Source organism: Rhinatrema bivittatum, chromosome 2 (assembly GCF_901001135.1).
Source record: "Rhinatrema bivittatum chromosome 2, aRhiBiv1.1, whole genome shotgun sequence".
Lineage (NCBI taxonomy): Eukaryota > Metazoa > Chordata > Amphibia > Gymnophiona > Rhinatrematidae > Rhinatrema > Rhinatrema bivittatum.
The window spans coordinates 258,272,810-258,298,089 of NC_042616.1; the positions used below are offsets into that span (position 1 = coordinate 258,272,810).

Below are 25,280 nucleotides of genomic sequence, written 5' to 3' on the forward strand. Positions count from 1 at the left end.
AATGAAAACAAAGGATTCCACTTTTTGGCACAGACATTGATGTATTCTGCATCATGTGAAGGCAAAAAAACATTGGCATCGTTCCTTGTTGATGCACGATGCCAGAAGTAGGGAAATACTGGCTCTGGCTATAAGTCCTCACAAGTATCCATGCAGGGTAGGCCTACTCATCCTGGCGACAACATGAAGGCATTGTGGCAGTCTCAAGGGGCCAAAGGTGCAGCCACTGATACCATCCTGATAAATCTGAGGAATATCATTTCTCTTGTTTCCCAATCAGTTTTGACATCAGTGATTTTTGAGGAGCGATTGGAGACAGTTTCAGGAAGCAGTAAATCTGGCTAACATCAGTGCATCAATTTCTTCTATGGCAATGCAGACTGAGGTTTACTCAATTCTGGAGACTCTCTAATTCCATCTAGTGGTATCACATCAATGTAGAGATCTGGCAGGGTATCAGTTCTAGATGCATCAATGTCTATATCTGCAGTTGATTAGGTGAGGAAGTTCCTCCAGAATCATTGGAGACTAGGCTCAAGGGAACACCAGCTTGATCCCAACCCACAGGGTCCCAAGCCCTCATAGCCTGAATGATAAGAGGGGGATAGTATTTGATTTTCTAAATTTATCAAAGGATGCTTCATAGAGTGGAGTAGCAGCCTAGTGGTTAGAGTAGTGGGCTACGAACCAGGAGTCCAGGGTTCGAGTCCTGCTGTCGCTTCTTGTGACCTTGGGCAAGTCACTTTACCCTCCATTGCCTCAGGTACAAACTTATATTGTAAGCCCTCTGGGGATAGGAAAATACCTACAGTACCTGAATGTAATCCCCTTTGAAGCACTGTGAAAAGTGGAATATAAATAAATATCTTTCTAGGAAAGTTTCCACCAGATGGAGGAGGGTTTGCTTTATCGTGTGAGGGGAAAGGCTCTAGATCCTTTCTCTTGACAACATAAAAAGTGCATGAATACCTTCTATGTCTTTCAGAGTCTGATTTGAAGACCCAGTAGGGTTTACCTCTGATAAATACAAATTAAACATTACCACACAGAAGTTAAATCCATCTTTGTACAACCTTTAGTTTGATTCATGTGGGGCTTGCTTCTGTTGAAGCCTTGTGTCCGGCCTTCCACTGTCATTGGATTGCACCACAACATGGTATTGACCCAACTGAAGAAAGCTCCCTTTAAGCCATTAGACTACTGTCAGCTGAAGTAACTGACCTCAAAGGTCATTTTTGGCAGCAGTTATATCAACATAGTCAGTGTACTCCAAGCATGAGTGATCTATGTGCCTTATACAAGGTTTTTGCATAATGGGGTGGTTCTGTGCTTATATCCTATGTACCTGTTCAAGATAGTGTCCAACTTCTTTCTTAACCAATCAATCATCCTCCCAACACTTTTTCCTAGGTCACGAGTCCACAAAGGTGAATAAGCCTTGCACAGTCTGGAATGCAAAACAACCTTAGCTTTCTATCTGCGGCAGGTTAAAGCCCTTGGAAAGTCCAACCAGCTTTTTTTTCTTTTTATTCCAATAGTTATGGAATTGCCATAGCCAAATGCATGCCATCTAAATGGATAGCAGATCACATCTCCTTCTGTTATGCCTAGACAGGCCTGATTCTGGAAGGGCATGTCAAGGCTCACAGTGTCAGTCATGGCAGCATCTGTGGCCTACCTGAGATTGGCCTTCTTGGAAGAGATTTGTAAAGCTGCAGTGTGGAGTTGTCTACACATTTGTCGTCATTTGGACAGAGATGCCCATTGCAACAATAGTTTTGGTTAAACAATCCTGCAGTGAATGTCTGAGGTTTAGAATCCAACTCCATTACTCTTAAGGCCCATTCTTATGATTTTCAGCTTGACGCTTAAAGAAATAAAATAGTCTGTTTTTGATGGCAATGTTGGCCTATTGGCATGTTGTAAACCATTAAACACTTCTATACAAATGGGGGGAAACACAAAATCTGGAACTCTATGTATATTAATACTCATAAGAAATTCTCAGTGGTAGTCATGGAATAGATTGACTTGGATATAATGGCTGTCACAGAGATATGGTACATAGAAAATCGTGACTACGATATTGTTATACCAGACTATAATCTAGTAAAGAAGGACAAGCTTGGAAGAAAGGGAGGGAGTAGTACTACAGATATAATCCAAGTAGTTGAGTGTGAGAACAAAATATCAAAAGTTTTAATAATCCTTGAAGAAGGTGCTCCAAAATAGATTTTAATCCATACACATGCAATCTTTGCTCATAGAACAAAATGATTAATATATATCAAACTTATACAGTCTTGAATCAGATATTCCATAGTTTATTACTGTAGTAAAAGTTCAAAAGCAAAGGAGTATCGGTCTGATACAGTCCCCCGACATGGCCATGTTTTGCTTGCTGGCTTCTTTGGGAGGAACACAACTGAAAAAAAACCTTCATGCACACTTAGGTTTCAGTAGTATTACACAGTAATATTAAGATGGTGGATATTGCTGAAACCTATCTTTAAGTGTATGGAAGTTTTTTCAATTACATCCCTTCCAAAGAAGCCGGAACACAAAACAAGGCACATCTTGGGATTGTATCAAACTGACACTCCTTTGCTTTTGAATTTTTACTACAGCAATGAACTGTGGTAAAACTATGGAATATTTGATTAGAGACTGTTTGATCTATATTGCTTATTTTGATGTGTGTGTGTGTGTATATATATGTATATAAAGCAACAGAACTGCAGAGATTTAGATAAGGAGGCACTGAGGGTTACTCTGGAATAGGGAATAGAACATCTATTTTTATTGGTATAATATACAGACCTCCATTACAGACAGAAGAAATGAATAAAGATTTATTGGAAGATATTCACAAAAATTACTATGAAAGGGAAGAAGCTATTGCTAGGTGATTTTCAATCTGGTAGATGTTGAAGTGGACATCCCAGTTTTAGTGTCTTCCAGAAGGAGAGAGAACTGTTCTCTCAACTAGAAAAGGAAACCACATGAGAGAAAGCAATATGGGATCTAGTGCTGACCAATGGGGGCAATATTCTTGATGATTTAGTAGATTATTATGTGGGATTCAGTGATCAGATGGTGTAGTTCAGATTTAGAGCATAGGAGGTGATAATTCATTCAAAGGCGAGGGTCCTAGACTTCAGGAAAACTAAATTTATTAAAATGGAAGAATATTTCCAAGAGTCATTAGCTGGATAGGAAAATATAAAGTAAGTAGAAGAGCAGTGAGTAAAACTAAAAGATATTGCAAGGACAAATAACCTTTTGGTTTGCAAAGTAAATAAAGGAAAGAAGAAAATGAGGCCACTGTTTTTTAAAGAAGCAGCTGTAAAGGATTAAAAGTTAGCATTGATAAACTACAAGAGATTGCAGAAAGAAGAAAACAGGCAACAACATCTGGAAAAGCTAAGAGAAGCTAGGAGAGTGAAGTTGCAAATAGAAGAAAAAATAGTAAATATAATAGAGGGGTGTGGTGAAACATGAGTTTGTTGTAAATGTTTTGTCTTTTAAAATTACTTTCACTTTGTCAGCAGGTGGCAGTGTTACATAATTACCAGAAACTGGCGCTGAAAAGATTAATCTCACAGAGCCAGTTGATGACTTCTCTTATTGCAGAGTCTGGAGACAGTTAAGCAGCTAAAAGAGAGCAACATAGACCCATTGCAGTTGGGACATGCATCTGGGGGTGGACTGCCAAATATCACTGACAGGGGCAGCATTTAGCCTAGTAGTTAGTTTCAATAATAGTTACCATGTAATCTCTTCCCCTGCCACCTGCTGTAGCACAATTTTATGTAAAATCTTTTACTTTGTTCTTGCTTTTCAATAATAAACTTTTTAGTTTATTAGCACTGTGCTTGCAACTGATTGTATCTCAGGTAAATGAGATGCTGAGTGATCCCAGTGTTTTGGATGTTTGGTCTGAGTTTTTCTCTGGGAACTGAAACCCCAGATCTGTGGGGTTACAAATTCCCCAGGCAAACTCTTTGGGGTCAATTTTAAAAGGAATGTGCGCTCGTCAATGTGCGTGCAGTTCCCAGTGCGCGCACATAGACACGACAATTTTATAACATGCGCACACCAGGGAGCTCATGTTTTAAAATCCAATGGCTGCGTGCACATGTGTGGGTGGCCCACGACTCGCGCATACGGGGGGGCAGGGGAATTTTACAAAGCAACACACATCAACGCAAATGGGCCCCCCCAATTCCCTCCCAGTCCGCTCCAGTTAAGGAGTGGATTGGGAGGGAATTTCCTACACCTAACTCTAACCTTTTTCCCTCTTCCCCTCTCCTCCCCACCACCTAAACCTACCTTAACTATCCCTAATTTTTTTTTATTTTTAATACTTACTGCTCATCTGGAGCAGAAGTAATCTGCACATGCCTGCTGGTGCACACTTCCCCAGGACAGTGGCTAAGGGTGCTCTCCATACCTAGAATCTTTTGATTTTCGGTCATCCTGAGATTGTTGTGGATGGGGGAGGGAGCGCCATACAAAGGTTTTCTTCTCTCTCTCACACACACACAACACATTCATTCACATACTCCCTCTCTGATATGCATGCCTATGCTATCACACGCATTCCCTCTCTCAAATAACACACATTGTGTCTGGGAGAGCTTGTATCTGACACACAGGCTTTCACAGGCATGCATGCTCATGCAGGCACACAAACAGGCTCCCAAACTTTCTCTCGCATACAGGCAAACACACACAGTCTCTCGCACAAGCAGGCCACCTCTCTTTCTCTCTCTGACAGACAGGCACACACAAACAAGCTCCCAATGTCTTTTTTTTCTCACACACAAGCAGGCTCCCAATCTCTCTGTCTCACAGGCACACACACAATCATCTCTCCTGGCCCCTCTGAGCTTCTTTCTTCTTTGGCCACAAGCAGGATGAGCTCCACTTGCAGCTTCTCCAGACCTTTTTCTTTGGCCTTGAGTTGGGTGGGCTCCACTTATGGCACCGCTGGCCCGTTTCCTCCTCCTTCAGCCGTGAGCGTGATGGGATCCGCTCATGGCTCCGCCGGTTTTGTGGGGTGGGCAGCAATAGACGTTGAATTTAGCCAAATGTCATCTCCTACTGCCACCTTGCTAGTCTCGTGATAAGAGCTGCAAGACTGGATCTGCAGCAGCAAGAAAATTACATTTGGCTAAATGTAACTCCTGCCGGGGGGGGGGGGGGGGAGGGTGGTTACGGTAGGGAGGTATCACCACTGATTGGATCGGGCAGGGGTTTGGTTTATCCAATGTTTAGAGGGTTGGCATTTGCCACCCCATACTGACGCCTGTGGGCTAGGGATTCGCTGAATTCTTTAAAGGTCCTTACTTCACACCACTGCAAGTAAGGTAATACTATCATGGGAGAAAGGAGGGGGGGAGGGAGACCACCATGGCAAACCAGTGTGCCACGTTACAGTGGTTGAGATACTCTGCCTTAAAGGAAAGGCAGGATAGGGGAGATATGATAGACATATTTAATACCTCCAGGGTCTCCATGCTCTGGAGGCAGATCATGGAGGAAAATCTGTTCCAATCTTCAGTAGACTTGAGGCTGGGCAAAAGATTCACTTTTCATCAGAACAGTGATCCTAAGAACAAAGCAAAAGCAACATTGACATGGCTCAGCAAGAAGAATACATTCTGTTGTCTAAAAGAAATACAAATCAGAATGCATTAAAACGTTTTTCACTGATCTATAAACATACTTTTTATACCAGAGACAAGCAACTCCGGTCCTTGAGTGCCACAAGCTGGTCAGGTTTTCAGGGATCCACCCTGACTATACATGAGATACATTTGCATGCAGTAGAAAGTATATGTAAATGCATCTCAAGTTCCCTGTACGTACAAGGATCAGTCCAGACTGTGGGTTATGCTCCCAGTCCAGCAGGTGGAGTCAGAAGCAAAAATTAGAGGGGGTTCTATATGACGTGACCCCCTGTGCCTCAATCCTCAGTATCTTCTGACTCCAGCAGGTGTGAGCAGGGGACTGTTCAGTCCCCAGCACAGCTTCTTTAGGTCTTTTCCTATTCTCTTGAGGGATCAAGAAATTTAAAAAAAAAAAAAAAGGGAAAGAGCTTCATAATTTTAATATTTTATTTGGCTAAAGCCTTTATTTCAGACTTTTGTCTGCTACTGACAGGACCTTGTTAACTTACTGTTTCTGACCACCTTTCCTCTCTTATTCTCTCTTGGGGGAAGAAACTTTTGGGTAAGTGTTTTAATACTTTTTTCTTTCAGAAACAGTGAATTTTACCTCTTGCCGTTTTTGGGCGGCACTGGAGGACAACTTTCTGACAAAAATTTTCCTGTCAGTTTCACCACCCTCCTCCCGAGTCCGTCGTGTCTTCCTACCCGCGGTCCCGCGACGCGCCATTCCGCGGGGCTGCTGTCTGCTGGGACGTCCTTTCCCCGGCAGTGCTTGTGTTGGTAGGAAGAAGGAGGGTGTTTTTAGCGTTGTTCGCTATTTTATAGTACCTGTTACAGGTCTCTGCCGCGCCGTTTGGTTCCTGCCTCCCTGGGGGAAGAAACTCCTCCCTCATGTCGCGTACTCCTTCTTGTGCTTCCTGCGGGCGTTTGGGCAGCCGCCTCTCTGCCGAGGGGCTGTGCTCCAACTGTAATCTCCCCGAGAAAGTTAGCACACCATCAGGGGAAGGCACAGGACACCACTTGGAGGACGGCACTTCTCGTCAGCGGCAGGCCCCGTTCCCGTTGAGCGCGGGGACAGCGGCCATTTTGTTTTCTGAGGGAGAAACCGGCGCTTCTGATTGTGAGGACACGGGGGATTCAGTTTCTCGTCCACCGGCCGTTCTGACACCCACGGTCGGCTCAGAAGACCCATTTACGGTAGGGGAACCCCCGGAGGGGGGCTACCTACAGGACTACCAGGTTTTTCCCCGGAATTTGTAGTTTTAATGCACCGCGCCTTTTTACAGAGCTGCGGTCAGCCTCTGGGTACGGCCGGGGGTCCTCCTCCTGCCAAGTTACCACGTTTTGATCCTTCATTAGGGGGACCTTCGGCACAGGGTGTGGCCCAAGTTACAAGTGCTACTCCACAGCTAACAAGCCTCCCGTGGGTCTACCACGGAATTCTCCGGTTATTCCACAGGGAAATGTGCTACAGGATTTGGCAGGAGATGATCCTTCTCTTTCAGTTCAGCTGGAAGGGGACGATCCCCGAGTGCTTCGCATTTTTCAGCTGGAGGAGTTGGAAGGTCTCATTCCACATATTCTACAGGAGATGGACATTGATCCTCCTCCGGACCCAACACCCTCAGACCCTAAAATTAAGAAGGGAGACCCTCTCCTGGCGGGCCTTTGACCTATGGCGAAGGCTTTCCCTACTCACCCCAGTTTCTTACAACTGATTTCTAGGGAATGGGATACTCCAGAGGCCTCCCTCAGGGTCAGCAAAGCTATGGAAAAATTATATCCTCTTCCTATGGATTTTCTAGACCTCTTAAAAGTACCGGCAGTAGATTCTGCGGTCTCTGCGGTGACTAAAAGCACCACCATCCCTGTAACGGGCGGTACAGCCCTGAGGGATCTGCAGGATAGGAAGTTGGAGGTTTTTCTTAAGAGAATTTTTGAGGTCTCGGCTCTCGGAGTGCGTGCGGCTATCTGCACTGCTCTTGCGCAGAGGGCTGGCTTACGTTGGATTCAACAACTACTCACCTCGCAGGATCTCCCTACTTCTGAAGCTCAACAGGCAGATAGGTTAGAGTCTGTGATAGCCTATGGTGCGGACGCACTTTATGACCTTCTTAGAGTTCTCTCTCGGTCAATGGTTTCAGCTGTTTCGGCCCGCCGTCTTCTCTGGCTCCGCAACTGGTCGGCGGATTCCTCTTCCAAGACACGTCTGGGTTCTTTGCCTTTTAAGGGAAAGTTCCTTTTTGGAGAGGATTTGGACCAGATAATCAAGTCCCTGAATGAGAATGCGGTGCATAAGCTTCCAGAGGACAGACCTCGTTCGGCTAGGTCTTTTAGTTTTTCCAGAAACCGATCTCGGAACCAGCGTCGCGCTCGAACAAACAGGCAACAACCAGCTTCAAGGACTCCATCTTATCGCTCTCAAGGCTGGAATCGGTCCTTTCGAGGTCGGCGAACAGGCAAAGAGGCTACAGCTTCTCGCTCAACCCCTAAACCATCGCAATGATGCCAAATTAGCCCACGAGCTGACCCCGCGGGTGGGGGGCCGGCTCTCCCTCTTTTACAGGGAGTGGGCTCGCATCACGTCGGACCAGTGGGTTCTGGACATCCTAAGTCAAGGTTACGCGTTGGATTTTGTCTACGCCCCCAGAAACAGATTTCTCTTCTCGCCTTGCGGTTCTCTCCACAAGCAGCAATCCGTCCGTCAGACTCTTCAGCGTCTGCGGGCTTTAGGAGCGATAAGACCAGTGTCCGTCACCGAGCTGGGTCGAGGTCACTACTCCATTTATTTTGTGGTTCCCAAAAAGGAGGGATCTTTCCGACCCATTCTAGACCTCAAGACCGTCAACAGGGCACTCAGGGTACCTCGTTTCCGCATGGAAATGCTCAGGTCGGTGTTAGCAGCGGTCCATCGAGGAGAATTTCTTGCTTCTTTGGATTTAACGGAGACGTACCTCCATATTCCGATCCATCCGGACTTTCAACGCTATCTCCGCTTCAAAATCCTGGGGCAGCATTTCCAATTCAAGGCGCTACCTTTTGGTCTAGCCACAGCTCCTCGAGTTTTTACAAAAATTATGGTTGTAGTCGCAGCGGCCCTTCGTCGGGAAGGAATTCTGGTTCACCCATATCTCGACGACTGGTTTATTCGGGCAAAGTCCCGAAGACAGGGGATCCTTGCAGTGGACAGGGTAGTGTCCCTGCTTCAGTCCCTGGGCTGGATAATCAACTACGACAAAAGCCATCTTACTCCATCTCAGTCGTTGGATTTTCTGGGCGCTCACTTCAACACGAGAGAGGGGAAAGTGTTCTTACGTCCAGAGCGAGCGCAGTCATTGAGAGAACAGGTCTCTCGTTTCTTGACTCTCCAAGTTCCAACAGCCTGGGATTATCTACAAGTACTGGGGACTATGGCCTCCACGATCGATCTAGTTCCGTGGGCCTTTGCGCATCTTCGGCCTCTACAGAAGGCTCTGCTATCCCGTTGGAAGCCGACATCTCAAGAGTACAGTGCGGTTCTTCCAATTCCACCGGCAGCTCGACTCAGTCTCCTTTGGTGGTTGGATCCTCACAATCTGGCCCAGGGAGTATCCCTGGAGACACCGGATTGGTTAGTAGTCACCACAGATGCCAGCCTCACGGGTTGGGGGGCGGTATGCCAGTCGAGCTCCATTCAAGGAATTTGGACACACGAGCAGAGTCAGTGGTCCATCAACCAGTTGGAGACAAGGGCCGTTCGCCTTGCCTTACAGGGATTCCTTCCTCTTGTTTGTCAAAGAGCAGTCAGGATTCTCTCGGACAATGCAACCACGGTATCTTACATCAACCGTCAGGGAGGTACGAAGAGTCACCTGGTTGCGTGGGAAGTGGAAAGGCTAATGCAGTGGGCGGAACAACACTTGTCTCGGATAGCTGCCTCTCACATCGCAGGCATAGACAACGTTCAGGTGGATTTTCTCAGCCGACAACGTCTGGATCCGGGAGAGTGGGAGCTCTCCAGAGAGGCGATGATTCTCATAGAAGATCGTTGGGGTCCCCCCCACGTAGATCTCATGGCCACAGCCAAGAACACAAAGGCCACTCGTTTCTTCAGCCGCAGACGAGAGCACGGGGCAGAAGGGGTAGATGCTCTGGTCCTCCCGTGGCCCAGACAGATTCTTCTGTATGTCTTTCCCCCGTGGCCCCTAGTGGGACGGGTACTTCGTCGCATAGAAGTTCACCCAGGACCGGTAATTCTGGTAGCCCCGGAATGGCCAAGGAGACCATGGTTCGCGGACCTACTTCTTCTAGTTCGCGAAGGGCCGATACGTCTCAGTCATCTTCCTCGTCTTCTCAAACAAGGTCCAATATTTTTAGAAGAGGCAGATCGCTTCTGTCTTGCGGCCTGGCTTTTGAGAGGCGCAAGTTGAGACATCAAGGATATCCGGAGGCGGTTATTTCCACTCTGTTGCGGTCTAGAAAGACTTCCACCTCAGTCACTTATATCAGAGTTTGGAAAGTTTTTGAGGATTGGTGTGTTGGTCGTGACATTGTACCGACTAATGCCTCGGTAATTCAAGTCTTAGCTTTCCTTCAAGCTGGCCTTGACATGGGTCTTGCATATAACTCCCTTAGGGTACAGGTAGCAGCGTTGGGAGCGTTGTTGCAGACGGGAATGATTTCTCCACTCTCTTCTCATCCAGATATACTCCGTTTTCTTAAGGGTGTGCGACAATTGAATCCTCCTTCCAGATCGCCATGTCCCTCTTGGAGTCTCAATTTGGTTCTCGAGGCTCTTGTAGGTCCTCCTTTTGAGCCTTTACGCGCGGCCACCATCAAAGACCTCACTCTAAAGTCTGTCTTTCTGGTAGCCATAAGTTCAGCTCATCTTATTTCGGAACTCCAAGCTTTGTCTTGCCGAGAACCTTACCTCCGTATTTCAGAGGACGGTATTTCCCTAAGGACTGTTCCCTCTTTTCTTCCAAAGGTGGTTTCTTCTTTCCACTTGAATCAGTCGGTAGAACTCCCTTCTTTCTCCGTGTCTGATTCCAGACAACTACGTAGTCTGGATGTTAAAAGATGTCTCATGCAGTACTTGGAATCTACCAATGATTTTCGTCTCACGGATCATCTTTTTGTTCTATGGTCTGGCCCCAGGAGGGGTCAGATGGCTTCTAAGACAACCATTGCTCAATGGTTGAAAGGTGCGATTTCTGCTGCATACATAGGGAAAGGGCGCCAACCACCTCTGGGGGTTAAGGCACATTCCCTCCGAGCGCAGGCTGCGTCCTGGGCAGAAAGTTCTTTGGTGTCTGCTCAAGAAATTTGTAGAGCGGCCACCTGGAAATCTCTACATACTTTCTCTAGACACTATCGTTTAGATGTTCGGGCTCCGGGTTTTGGTTCCTTTGGAGATAGTGTCTTGAGAGCAGGGCTGGTATCGGCCCACCCAGAGTAGGGAAGCTTTGGTACATCCCACAGTCTGGACTGATCCTTGTACGTACAGGGAAAAGAAAATTATTCCTTACCTGCTAATTTTCGTTCCTGTAGTACTAAGGATCAGTCCAGACGCCCTCCCTAGCATTTAAGGGTTGTTTTTGGGATAAGCCTCTGCTCTTCACTCCTATCATTTCTGCTGCTTCTTCTTTCAACCTCGTCCTGGGGTTTCAGGACTTTTCTGTTCTTACACAGTTTCAGTTTGACAAGTTCCTTTTGTAGGTTGTTTGTTATTAGTTTACTCTTCGTTCATTATTGTTGAACAATTGTTATTCTTGATCCCTCCGTCTCTTCTCTTTGGCTTTTTAAGTCTAGTTACTGAGGATTGAGGCACAGGAGGTCACGTCATATAGAACCCCCTCTAATTTTTGCTTCTGACTCCACCTGCTGGACTGGGAGCATAACCCACAGTCTGGACTGATCCTTAGTACTACAGGAACGAAAATTAGCAGGTAAGGAATAATTTTCTTATTTACTTGATAATTCAGTAGGTGCATATGCCTTGCCAAACTACAGCAAGTGTACTATTGTTTTAGACTGATATATTTCATGCTATTTATAATTTTTAATGTATTATATATGATTATATTTGGGTTTCCCTGCTTTGAATGTGACTTTGAAGTGGCAGTTAAGTTGAAATATTTCAATAGTGCAAGAATGAGTATATTTAGAAGGTAAAATAGAATAAAAATTGTCACACTTTGAGAAGATACTTTGAATGTCACATTACCTCACATTCATTGAATTTAATTTATCTGTATTGGCTAGGATGTCAAAAATTGCATTCCATGCATTGTGTGAACAAGTGTGATCACATTCCAAGTGAGGCAAGCTTGTCATACTGTTCCAAACATAGTTGTTCTCAGGGGAGTTGCATGTGACTTAAGTGATACTGCATGCTGTGTATGGTTTTGAAGTGTTATATGTACCACAAACCCAGTTTGGCTTTCTTCTAAGCCAGGGGTGCTCAAACCAGTCCTACAGGCCCCCCAGCCAGTTGAGTTTTCAGGATATCCCTAATTTATATGCATGAGAAATATTTACATACACCAGTTTGAGCACCCCTGTTCTAAGCAATACTTGTACACTTCAGTGTAGTGATGCAATAGATCAGTTTTGATCAGTTACAGCTTCAGGGACAGTCTACAGTGCGTCTGCTAGAAAAGTGTTGTATGTTCTTTTTCCCTTCTATACGCATGTTAGGTTGTAATATCTTTTTAAAGGGAGCAATAAACATGTTGTAGCACATGAACTTTTGAACACATTTCTAGGTGTTTTTTCTTGCAGAGATAATAGTAGTAGACATGCTGTGGTTTGGGAGCTTCAGTCTTCAGGCATATTTTCTAGAGATTGTGATGGAGATTGCCCAGCTCCAGAATGAGTTGGCTGGGATTTAGGAACCTCGTCTACCAAATCTGTCCTTGTTGTCTTCAGTGGTTCCAGGGATGTGGAGCAGGTAGTCAGTCCTTAAGGGACTGAAAAGTCTTCTTTGTATAACTTAAATGCAATGGGAGTGCCTGCCTTTTTAGTTGCTTGAAACTAAAAGGAGCTATTATATGAGGCTACCATGTACGCATAAAGTAAACAAAAGCATTAGGAATAAAAAGACCAGTATGGGTTTCAAACAGTGATTGAAAGCTAAGGTCAAAGAAAAGGTCACAGTACAAAGGTGCAAGAGAAGGCAGGAAGGAGGCTAAATAGGCAAACAGCTTGGAAAGCAAAAGATAGCAAAAACATTTTAGATTTGTAAAAATTGAGACTGAAACAGAAAACAAGATAGAAAAAGTAGTAATACTGAACAAATACTTTTGTGTGTTCATAGAAGGGAATAATGAAGGGCCATAGATACGTGTCAAGTTGAAAAGGAAAAAAGTGGATGCTATTCCATTTATAGATGAAAAGAGCCAACAGAATTAGAACCATTTAAAGTGGACAAGGCAATTAGTCAAAGGATGTTTTAAACGAGCTAAAAAAAAAAGTTACTGCTCTGATATGCAGGAGTGGGTCCAGGGGAATGAAGAAAACTATATCTAATTCCACGGTATAAAAATAGGACCACAGTTAACTGGCAAGCGTACAGCCTAGTTAATCTGATCTGTGTGATTGAATCACTATTAGAGGAGAAGATTATGTATCTTAAATACGTTTACTACAGAATCTGAGGCAACATGGATTCACTAGAAGGAAGCCATATTAATTTGGTTGGTTGAACAAGTAAGAGCTGTTACAATAAACAGATTCAAATACTCTTGAGTATAAACATTCATTTTTCAGTGAAAGAGGTTGTAAAACAAGGTGTCATGGCATGAGACTGGACAGATAGACTTGGGTCTACCTTAAAAGTTTCTTCATAGAAAGGGATATGATTACATAGAACAGCTTGGAGGCAGAAGTGGCAGAGACAAGAATTGAAGAAACTTAAATAGGCTTGAGAGAGGCAAAGAGAACCTGTGGTTTTGCAGTTGGTAGAAAAAATGGCCATATTGATAAATAGGCCTGGTGATCTTTACCTGTTATCAAACTATTTATTATTATTATTGCAGACTTTTGGTAGCTATATTGGTGTTTGTGTCAATACACAAAAGGTTTGACTTGTGGGAATAGACACAACCAATGAAAAGTACATTCTAGAACCCAGATAAACAGGTATAGGTCATCTCATCAATCTCTCATGCAATATAAGCAGCACAAATACCTTTCTATAGGGAAAGGGATATCCATGTAATATTTCATATCCTTATAAATGTAATGTTTAATTATGAAAGCTTGTTTTACAGTGTTTCCTTTTTCTTATAACTGCTTTCTTTTGCTCATGTTTCCTTCCCAACCCCATATCAGACTGTTTCTCCTGGTAATAACATATTCAGGATTTTTAAGCATCTCAGACAGTTTATTTTTATCAGGAGATTTCAAATTTTATCTTGTCTGCTTTGAAACCAGACTTTCTACCAGTATAATACAGTCATCATGTTTTCTTAGTATATTGTGATTTTTAGTGTATGTGTATATGCATGTATTTGAATATCAAGTTATAAATATCCTATAAGTGTTATCCTATTAATAATTCATTCTGGACTTGATATCCATTTCTCTGATATTGTTTAATGGTTCAAATGGTTTTGTATTGCAACCCATATGTTAAGAATCTGTTTCTGTTCTTACTAATGCTCAATTACAAGATAATGTATACTTTTGTAAACCGTTATGATGGCTCAGCCGAATAACTGTATATAAAACTCATCAAATAAATAAAATAAACAAAATAACTTTCTGCAAATTTCATTCTAATGGTTTATAGGAAGCAGAACTAATGCTCCAAGCGGAAGAAAGTGAAACTGTACACCTGCCATTTGAAGGAGGAAATATCCTGCAGATTCCTTTAAAAGGCCTAAAATATAGGTATAGTAATTGCTTTCCTGTGTTACATATTATGATGGTACTTGCTGTGAGCACATCTTTCAAAATTTTCTTCCTAGCATTTTATATTTCCTTCTTGCCTTCAAATTACTCTGTCTACACTGACTATATACATATATATATATAAAAATATAAAGGATTTGTTGTTTCTCTGGTAAAAGTGTTTCATAATTGGGTCTTAAGTATCTAATCTGAATCACAGATCTAGAAGAAAATATAATTGATGAATCATGGCTTTAATTCAGAAGAATGGTTTTTATCTGTAGAAATATCAGTAGGGAAATTAAATAAGCTATTCAAAAGGCCCAAGTAATTGCATGCTCTTTAAATATTTTGATTGAGTAAAGCTATATTACCAAAAAGTCATGTGTTCAACTGAGTCCTGGAGGCAGATGTATGTAATCTGAGTTGTTGAAGGTCACATGCTGAGTTAGTGGAAGACGGAAATCTTGAAAGTATGTTCCATGGCTTCTCCTGTAGTCCAGTGCTCTTGATTACTCTTACAAAGATAAGCAACTGAAGGTTTTCTATTTTATTTGAATCTTAAAGGAATATATTGTCAAATGGAAACAAATTTATTAGGGTAGAAATAAAGTATCTTCTATAGTTCACTATATGCAAAAACTTATGGTAAATTGAAAATTATAGGAGAAAATAGGGTGAATGATCTCTGCTCTATTGATACTATGGTGGACTTTGCTGTTCTGCATGACATTTTAAACATCAAGTATCAAGAGCTTTTAAGGGGAGGAGCTGCTCTAAAATGATGGATGGATTGGCACTGCTCCCGGAGCTCTAAGCCATTTAGATTAATTTTGTTATGTTAAATGAAAAGTTAGAAGAGCTCAACCTTTACCAGCAATGGCCTCTACCCCAAGAGGCCCTCTGGACTCTTGTGGCTCATGAAGCATTGCAGTTTCCCAGCAACAGTGTGATGTCTGGGGTCAAGGAGAATCAGTTGGAACTGGGAACTCCTGTCACTGAGGCTTCTCTCAGCTCCCTGGAGAGATCATTTCATCAGCCGTTGGCAAGCCTGAGGCCATCAGACAGCTGCATCTAGAGTTGCAGACAGATGACTCTACTTTGCCACGCTGTGAACCGGCAGTTCAGCTAGTGGAATAAAGGGCTGGAGGAGTGGAAAGATCGGCTGGATGATAGTTTGTGGGCTTGTGGAAAAGTGGAGGACCACTCTGACCCCTTGGTAGAAGCTCTGGAGGATATTAGAGCTGATGGTTGTCATTTCTTGAGGTCAGAGGCTACAAGTGAACATTTGGTGGAAGTGGATATTCCTCATGCTGTCAGTTTTGTTCCACCCTCCATGTTACAAGCTCTTGCAGAGTTTCCTTTCAAGATATTTGGGCTGTAGTCTCTCAGATAGAATCTTCTCTACAGGAAAATTGGTACTTGCCTGCTAATTTTCATTCCTGTAGTACCACGGATCAGTCCTGACTCCTGGGTTCTGTCCACTTACCAGCAGATGGAGGCAGAAGAAGTTCCATCTGACTCCACACCTTCCGTGAGGTGCACCTACAGTACGTCAGTATTTAAATGTAACAAAGCAGAAGAACTAAAAAAAACCCAACTAAGTAGCTAACTGCTATAAACTGGGAGAACATTCCATAAGAACCAGACTTACTGACCCAAACGGCAGTAGAGCACCTAACATATAACAAACATATTATATGAAAATACTTATCTGCAAAGTAAATAACAAGAACAAGCGGACTCTCCTTTATCTCCAAACTGAAATGGGCTGGACTCTGGACTGATCGTGGTACTACAGGAACGAAAATTAGCAGGTAAGAACAAATTTTCCTTTCCCTGTATGTACCCGGATCAGTCCAGACTCCTGGGATGTACCAGAGCTCCTTTACCTAGGGTTGGGACCCTGAGAGTCCCGCTCAGATCACCGCATCACCGAAACCCCCAGGTCCTGGAGCCTGAACATCCAGGCGATAATGTCTAGCAAAAATATGTAAAGACTTCCAAGTCGCCGCCCTACAAATCTCATGCGGAGATACTTGCTGACACTCCGCCCAGGAAGTTGCTTGAGACAGAGTAGAGTGAGCACGAAGACCAGACGGAAGCGACTGACCATGAAGTGTAAGTATGCCGAACCAATAGCTTCTTTTAGCCATCTGGCTATAGTAGCCCTAGATGCTTTGTGTCCTCTCTTGGGACCGCTCCAGACCACAAAAAGATGGTCCGACATGCGGAAACTATTAGTAACCTCGTGATAACGCAATAGAGAGTGCCGCACATCTAGCTTTCTCAAATCTCTAGACTGAGGATCCAAAGGCTGTGAATCAGGAAAAGATGGCAGATCAATCGACTGATTCAAGTGAAAAGAAGAAACCACCTTTGAAAGAAAGGACGGAACAGTTCTCAAAGAAACTCCAGAATCTATAATTCTTAAAAATGGTTCTCTACAAGATAAAGCCTGAAGCTCAGAAATCCTATGGGCCGAAGAAATAGCCACCAGAAAAATCACCTTTAAAGAGGGCTACTCTTAAAGACCTTACCTTAGAGGCTCAAAGGGCGCAGAACAAAGAGCTTTAAGAACCAAATTTAAACTTCATGAAGGGCAAGGATTTTTGAAAGGAGGATGCAAGTGTTTTGCCCCCCGAAGAAAATGAGCCACATCAGAATGGGATGCCAGGGTAACTCCTTTTATCTTCCCACGGAAGCAATCTAGAGCTGCCACCTGTACCCTGAGAGAGCTGCAAGATAAACCTTCGACAGACCAGCCTGCAAAAAAGACAAAATGTCAGGAATCAAAGCCCGAGTAGGAACCACCTGATTCTCCTCACACCAGGATTCGAAAACTCCCCAAACCCTGACATAAGCCAGGGAAGTAGAGGTTTTTCTTGACCTGAGAAGAGTAGCGACCACCGCATCAGAATAACCCTTATCTTTCAAGCGCCGCCTTTCAAAAGCCATGCCGCTAGAGAGAAGCGATCTACCTCTTCCAAACAAACGGGACCTTGGCAGAGAAGATTCGGAAGGTTCCAAAAGCGAAGCGGACCGTCCACTATGAGGTTGACAAGGTCTGCAAACCAAGGACGTCTCGTCCATTCCGGAGCTACCAGAATCACCTCCGAGGGATGAAATTCTATGCGCCAAAGAATTATGCCGATGAGAGGCCAAGGAGGAAACGCATAAAGCAGAATGCTCATTGGCCAGGGAAGAACCAAGGAATCGACTTCTTCTGCCCCTGGCTCTTAACGTTGACTGAAGAAGCGTGGAGCCTTGGAGTTCCGGAACCTTACCATCAGGTCCATGCTCGGCGTGGACAACTTTTCGCATATGAGAAGAAACGTCTGCTCGAAAAATTCCCACTCCCCAGGATCTAGACGATGGCGACTGAGAAAGTCTGCTTGAACGTTGTCTAGCTCGGCGATGTGAGGCGCTGCAATACGAAGGAGATGTTCCGCCCATGCTATCAATAGTTGAGCCTCGAGCGCGACCGATTGGCTCTTGGTTCCCCCTTGGCGGTTGATATAAGCCACTATTGTCGCATTGTCGGAAAGGATTCTGACTGACTTCCCCTGAAGAAGCGGTAGAAAGGTCTGTAAGGCTAGTCTCACCACTCTGGTCTCCAAATGATTGATCGACCAACGAGATTCCTTCGGCAACCCTTGCCCCTGAACAGACCTGTTGAGACAAACTGCCCCCCAGCCGGACAGACTGGCATCCATCATGACTACTGTCCAAACTGGAGCCTCTAGGTCCACTCCACGATGCAAATTCTGCGATAGGAGCCACCAATCGAGACTGGAACGAGCAGAGTCTGTAAGAGGAAAGGGAAGATGAAACTGTTCTGACACCGGATTCCAGCGGGAGAGCAATGCTGACTGAAGTGGTCTCAAATGAGCAAATGCCCACGGAACTAAGTCCAAAGTAGAGGCCATGGAGCCTAGAACCTGTAGATAATGCCAGACTTTGGGAGGAGACTTGGACAACAAGACCCGAATTTGACACACTAGTTTGATCCGTTGTTCCGTGAGCAAAACTTTCCCCCACCGGGTGTCGAACAGGGCTCCCAGAAAATACAAGGACTGGAATGGTACTAAGTGGCTCTTTGCTGGGTTAACAACCCAGCCCAATGACTGCAGAAGCTGAAGAACTCTAGACACAGTCAAGCGACAGAGATGTTCCGACTTTGCTCGAATGAGCCAATCGTCTAGGTAGGGATGAACAAAGAATACCTCTTTTCAGAGCTGTGCAGCTACTACAATCATTATTTTGGAAAAAGGGTCCTGAGTGCCGTGGCAAGACTGAAAGGAAGAGCGCAAAATTGAAAGTGGTCCCGCAGAATCGAGAACCGTAAGAACGTCTGATGGTCGGACCAAATTCTTATGTGAAGGCTATGGTGATTTATATCAACATGCAGGAAGACATGGAATCGTACCTCTTGTGTCAGGAGACTGCTCAGATTGATTGGGTCTGGGCCATCGCTCAAGCAATGATTCTGAGCCACATATCTGGCAGGTGAAGAGAATGTCCTAATGAACATATGGAGTCGGGTCATAGAACCTGATGGGTGGCAAACTAGATAGCAGCACCTCCATGATAGATAGATTAGTTTGTCTCCTCAGAAGAGGAATGCCCCTTCTTTTGTTCAGGAAAGGGACAGGAGGCAAACTAGTCTCAAATGTCTTTCCTCTTAATTGATGTGAAGGCCTGCTTTGTATGCTTATCCTCTGATCTCACTTGTCATAAAGACTTTGAAATTGAGAGAGGATCAGGGGACCATGATTTTCATAGCCCCCTTTTGGCTGAGACAGGTTTTATTCCATCTACTAAGGGAACCAATCAGGCTAGGAAATTCCCTGATCTTATCATTCTAGATCACAGATGGCTACACCATCCCATGATCAGATTGATCCCTGGCTCTCTCGGCCTGGATATTGAGAGGATAACTCTGCAAATCTGGAATCTATCACAGGAATCCATGAGGAAGTCCCATGAACTAAAATGGAGGTTCGCCTTGTGGCATGAGCAAAAGAACTTGGATCCCTTCTCCTGCTCCACACAAAAACTGCTTAATTACCTTGTACATTTGTCTGAGTTGAGTCTCAAAACTAACTCTCTAATAGTTCACCTCATTGCAGTTGTCACTTGTCACCAGCCTGTAAAAGGTAGACCCATCTCTGGTACAGGCTTTGGTTGTTCGATTTATGTGGGCCTGCTTTACTTGAAACCTCTCATCAGGCCTCAGACTGTGTCTGGGACCTCATCATGGTTTTGACCCAGCTGATGAAAACTTCCTCTGAGCCACTGCATTCCTGTGACCTGAAGTACCTGACCTGGAAGGACATATTTTTGGTGGCAGTCAGGGACCTAAGTTTTAGTATGATGAAATGGGTATGCAGAACCATCCTAAGTTTTTACTTGATAGTGTCTGAATTCCATCTTATGTCAATTGTCCTTCCAATACTTTTTTTTCCCAGGCCACATATCCACTAAGGTGAAAAAGCACCATACAGTTTGGACTGCAAGGGCTTCTGCCTGGAACAGACTGAAGCCCATGGAAAGTCCACTCAGCTTTTTGTTTCTTTTGACACTAACAAACTGGAAATTCTTTACCAAACAGACTTTATCAAATTGGCTAGCAGATTAGGCGGTCCTGAGCCTAGAGGGTCATGTCAAGGCTCATAATCTGAGCCATGGCATCATCGGTTACCCACCTACAACCTGTTTCAGTGGACAAGATCTGCAAAGTTGTGACATGGAGTTCTCTTCACATCTCACTACTGTTTAGAAAGGGGGATGGCGGACGTGATGGTAGGTATAGCCAGTCTGTCCTGCGGAATCTCTCTGAGGTGTAGAATTTGGTTTTGTTTCAGGCTGCCCCTCAAAGGAAATTAATAGAAGATAAAAGGCATGTTGTCAACAAAAACAATAGTTTGTTCCCATTGGCATTATTTTGTTTTCCCCTTTTTTCGTTCAGAGCAGTCTGTATCTTAGATTCCCCACTTGTAAGGACCACGAACCTGCTTGTTCTTGGAGAAACATTTGCTTATCTGTAACGGGTGTTCTCCAAAGCAGGGATGTCAGGCCTCATGAAACCTGCTTGCCTTCCCTTGGAGTTGATTCCTTATTAAGCTAAGGAATAAGGCTTATGGGGCTTTTGTGTGGATGCGAGGCAACATGGCATGCCCAGTGAGGGACAGTCAAAGTTCTGGGCCAAGCTCCTTTAGGTGATGATACCTACTTGTGAGGACTGACATCCTTCTAACTTCAGAGAACACCTGTTACAGGTAAACAACTCTTTCCTAACAAAATTTTGAGAACTTGTCAAAGGTTTTTCCATAACGTAGCTTCTCAATTCCATTTAAATCAGTCCATTAATCTTTCTACATCTTTTTTTTTTTTTTCCCCAAACCTAATTCATCCTTTGGACTGTAGAAGAGCCTTCCTGTTCCATCTCAACCCAACATAGCCATTCAGAAGGTTTTCCTAGCTATTTCTTGCATATGATGTTAGCCACTCATATCTTGGTTGTCTGTGTATTGATTACTGCCACACACAAACAATTCTCTTCCACAAAGATAAAGGCTCATCAAATGAGAGCTACTAAAGCTTCTGTGGCTAATGTACATCCAGTATCTACCCAAACATGTGTAAGGCAGCAGCATTTTCTTCCTTTCACATTTTTACAAAGCACTACTGTTTAGACCAAGATTTCCCATACTGGCAGTAGCTTTGGCCAGGCAGGCAGTTCTGCAAAATTTGTTTCAATAATAGTTTGTTTGCTTTCTTTGTTTCTGTGGGTTGCACTACTATATTTTAAGGGCAGAATTAATTTTTTGCAACCCATATCTTGGAGTCTCCACTTGTGCGACTGTTCCTGTTTGTCCACAGAGAAAGCCAAGTCGCTTACCTGTAATAGGTGTTCTCCATGGAAAGCAGAACAGATCAGCCATACAATCCTTCCCTTCCTGAAGCTGAAGCTTAGCTTGTAAAGGACTGAGGTGGTTCATGCTGCAGTGGTGGCAACACAGGAAACTCCACTCATGCTCTGAAAGGCTTCTAGGTCTTCGGAGCTTGAAAGAGCTTTTCTTTCACGTTGTTGCTATCAGTCTGACATCACCCATTCTTGTGGATGATTTGTTCTGCTTTCCCTGGTATACACCTAGGAACTTTCTTTAACCATGCAAAGACTACTAGGGTGAGCAGCAATAACTACGTTTCAGCTTTTAAGTGAAGAATTATTGACCCAGTCAGGTTGATTTCAAGAATAAGACTTAAAAAAAAAAAAATCCAGTATATTTTTAATGGCCAGATGTATCTACAATACAGATGTGAGGCAAGACATTGAAAACTATTTTTACAAAGTAAAGTTTAGTGCTCTGTAAATGCACCTTAAAACAAAAATACAAAGGATTAATTGTTTTATTAGGATAATCAGATAATAGTTGAGCTGTAAAGATGTCCTGCAAAGTATGCTAAAGCTGAATGTGTGTGTGTGTGTATGTATGTATATGTGTATATATATATATATATATATATATATATATATATATATATATATACACACACACACGCACATTCAACCCCACTCCATTTTGCCCCAACTAGAAAATACATTTCTCAAAACTGCACTCAGTTTGGGTTGCAGTTTTAAAAAGAAAGTTGATTATGTTGTTCTACTGAACTAATGAGCCCAACAAGAGGTAAAGGGCATCACTGACACAGCTTAGATTAGTAAGAAAATACATTATATTGAAAGTTCTGTTTCATGTACAGCTGTAAATGATGCGATCGCTCACAATGATTATGTATTGATATTATTGTAGCTGTAATACTTAGTTTTTCTCAGATTTACAAAAGCCAATGCATGACAAACTGATAAGTTTCACAGTTTTATTTGTGTAGAGGTCGATATTCAGCACACCTGTCCAGCTGAGTTCAGCTTCTAAGCTAGACAAATACAGAGATTTGAAATTTCCCACATGCTGAGCACCTCTGTGTTTTCTGACTAAGTAATTAGCTGGCTAAAACATAATATAATCTGGAGGCATTCTGGGGGGTGGCACCACTTATCCATTGCAATTAGCTGGATAAACAGATATTCAGTGATATCTAGCTAAGACATCCGGCTAACTTTAAGCTTACCTGAAAGCAGGCCTAAAGTTAACAAGATACATGTATCTGACTAACTTCCCAATGGCCTGGTATGTTCAGTGATATATTCATGTCGCTGAATATGTGGAATAAATTTGCCAACTCCTAGTCTCTCAATATTCATCATCTAGTTTCTAAGGGCCAGATGTATTAAGTATTTTCCCCATAGACACAAAATGGGGAAAAACTAATTACTATATCTGGCCAAATTGGATGATAGCAGCAGTTGTATTTGGTTTGTTAAAAAAAAAATGTATAAAATATATCCTTATCTCTGCTTAAAGTAATCAGTATAAGTGAAGATTAAAGAGAAATGTGGCAACTTCCCTTATATCAAATCCTATTTGACATATTTGTGGCAGCAAAGCTACAGTCTAGTAAAGTGCAACAGAATGCTACCTCCTATGCTTCATTTCACTTCGACTTTATTTTTAGCTTATCATGCAAGTAGTCATGGTCTTTGTAGGAGCTGCAATAACCTAGACTTCTGTTTAATTGTATTGGTATAAGGTTTTGTTAACATAATATAGTATGTCACTTACAATATAGTTGCTCAATTTATGGTAGCAGATGCTATTGCTGCAACATTAAAATTGCCTGTACCATTTTCAAGTATTGAATACTAATCAAAAATTGTTTTTTCTATAGCCTTGATCCATCTGTTGTGAACATATCAGACGAAATGGCTAAAACTGCTCAATGGAAGGCTTTGTCCATGAATACTGAGAACCCCAAAGTAATCAGATCTAACCTGAGGTATCTATAACTTTTCACTTACCATTTTTCTGTTGGTAGTCTTTGAATTGAATATTAGCCATTTGTGTTTTAATTCTCCCAAATGGACACTTGAAATGTAATTTCTACATGGGCAAGGAGAACAAAGTCAGCCAGACAAGTAGGTGGCTTCAACCTATGGTGCCATTTGAGAGCACTCTCTAGCTTAGAACTAAAAATGTTTCTGAGCATATGTAGTAGCTGCTGCATTAAAATCACAGCGTGAGCCTTTGCCTGTTTTTGTCCACTTCACAAATGGTCAGTTTTTGTTCTCTTGTGTGTGATTTTTTTTTTTTTTTTTAATTTTTGTAACTGAATTTGGAATTTTGCCTCCCCAGTCTTCCTTCCTTTTGATTTTCTTACCTAAAAAAAAAAAAAATATATATATACACACACACACACACACACACACACACACACACACACACACACATCTGGCTCTCTCTACATCTGGCTCTCTAGATATATATAGATATCGATAGAGATGAATAGTATGTTGGAAGAGGATAGGGAAGGCCCCATTAGGACATGCATGATGTATGCTTCAGATGTCTTGGACTAGAACATGACATGTCAAATTGTGAATACTGCAGACAGATGTTCCCAAGAGCCCGATATCACAAGGAAATGAAGCTCAAGTATGAGCTTTTTTTCACCTGTAGAAAGTGAAAGGAGAAAAAAGACCAATAAAGGGTCAGAACCTCACAAGTCCCAAGCCCAAAAGAAGAAAACTCCCAAAACAATGAAGCCACTAAGAAAAGCATTTCCTATAGCAGTGTTTCCCAACCCCCTCCTGGAGGCATACCTAGCCAGTCAGGTTTTAAGCATAACCATAATGAATATGCATGAGAGAGATTTTCATACATTGGAGACCTAGGTTATGTAAATTTATCTCATGCATTTTCATTGTGGAAAACCTGAAGTTGAGTAACATTAGATGCTGTTGGCTGAGATAAACCACTGGTGCTCTCAACATAAATGCTGTGCACATAATCTTCATCCTCAGCACTGAAGGTTCTGTATGCCTGCCACTCAGTGATGCAGCCATGTTACCGATAATGGGGACTCTGTGACACAAAAACATATCTGCACTGAGTGTTCCCTATGGTGCAAGGAACCAGCTATGGGAGAATTTTCATCCATTCTGGTGCCAGAGACTGACTCTTGAACTAAAATAACATCTTACCATTAACACTGGTAGAAGAATGCCATTCATTTATGCAAAATGTATGGATGGGTTCTGTGGTGAAATATGGAAGCAATCTTCCATCTACTACTGCTGGCACATAGGTATCAGAATCTATTTTGGAAAAGTTGGCAAAGGAACTGCAATTCAAAACACAGGTTAATCTTAGATCAGAATCATCACAATCTAATTTCTTAAAGGAAATGTCATTACCTAAACAAGTATCAGTCCATCTTTCCAATTCAGATGAAGCTTTGGATTCTTGTGCATATACTTATGGTTCTTTGCAGCCGTCACCAAAGTTACTGTTGGATTCATCTCTTGAATCCTCAAGAAGCAATGCACCCACAGTATATGTCATATCCAGCCTTTGTACAAAAGATGGCAGAAATAATACCTTTCAAGTTAGACCACCCCAAAAGATCCCCAAGAAGTACTGAAGTTTATCCAACCTCCTATTACAAATTAAGGTTGTATCAGCTCATAAGGCTTTACAAGATCTATATTATCAGAGGCAAAATAGCATAGATCTAAAATATAGGGTACGACACTGCCTGCTTACAATAAGATGGTAGTAATCTGCTATGAAAAGAGCTGAGGACATTCATGACAAACTAGCTGAT

The 25,280-nt window shown here is 43.0% G+C and overlaps 1 protein-coding gene across 4 annotated transcripts in view; it reads left to right on the top strand.

Annotated features, from left to right (window-relative positions):
- SLC4A7 (solute carrier family 4 member 7) overlaps nt 1–25,280 on the top strand; it is a 385,387-nt gene that overhangs the window by 349,115 nt on the left and 10,992 nt on the right. For all 4 annotated transcript variants that reach the window (XM_029589434.1, XM_029589432.1, XM_029589435.1 and 1 more), the window contains 2 exons: nt 14,449–14,549; nt 23,346–23,453. In XM_029589434.1, coding sequence (XP_029445294.1) covers nt 14,449–14,549; nt 23,346–23,453 — 209 coding nt within the window. The remainder of the gene's footprint in view (nt 1–14,448; nt 14,550–23,345; nt 23,454–25,280) is intronic.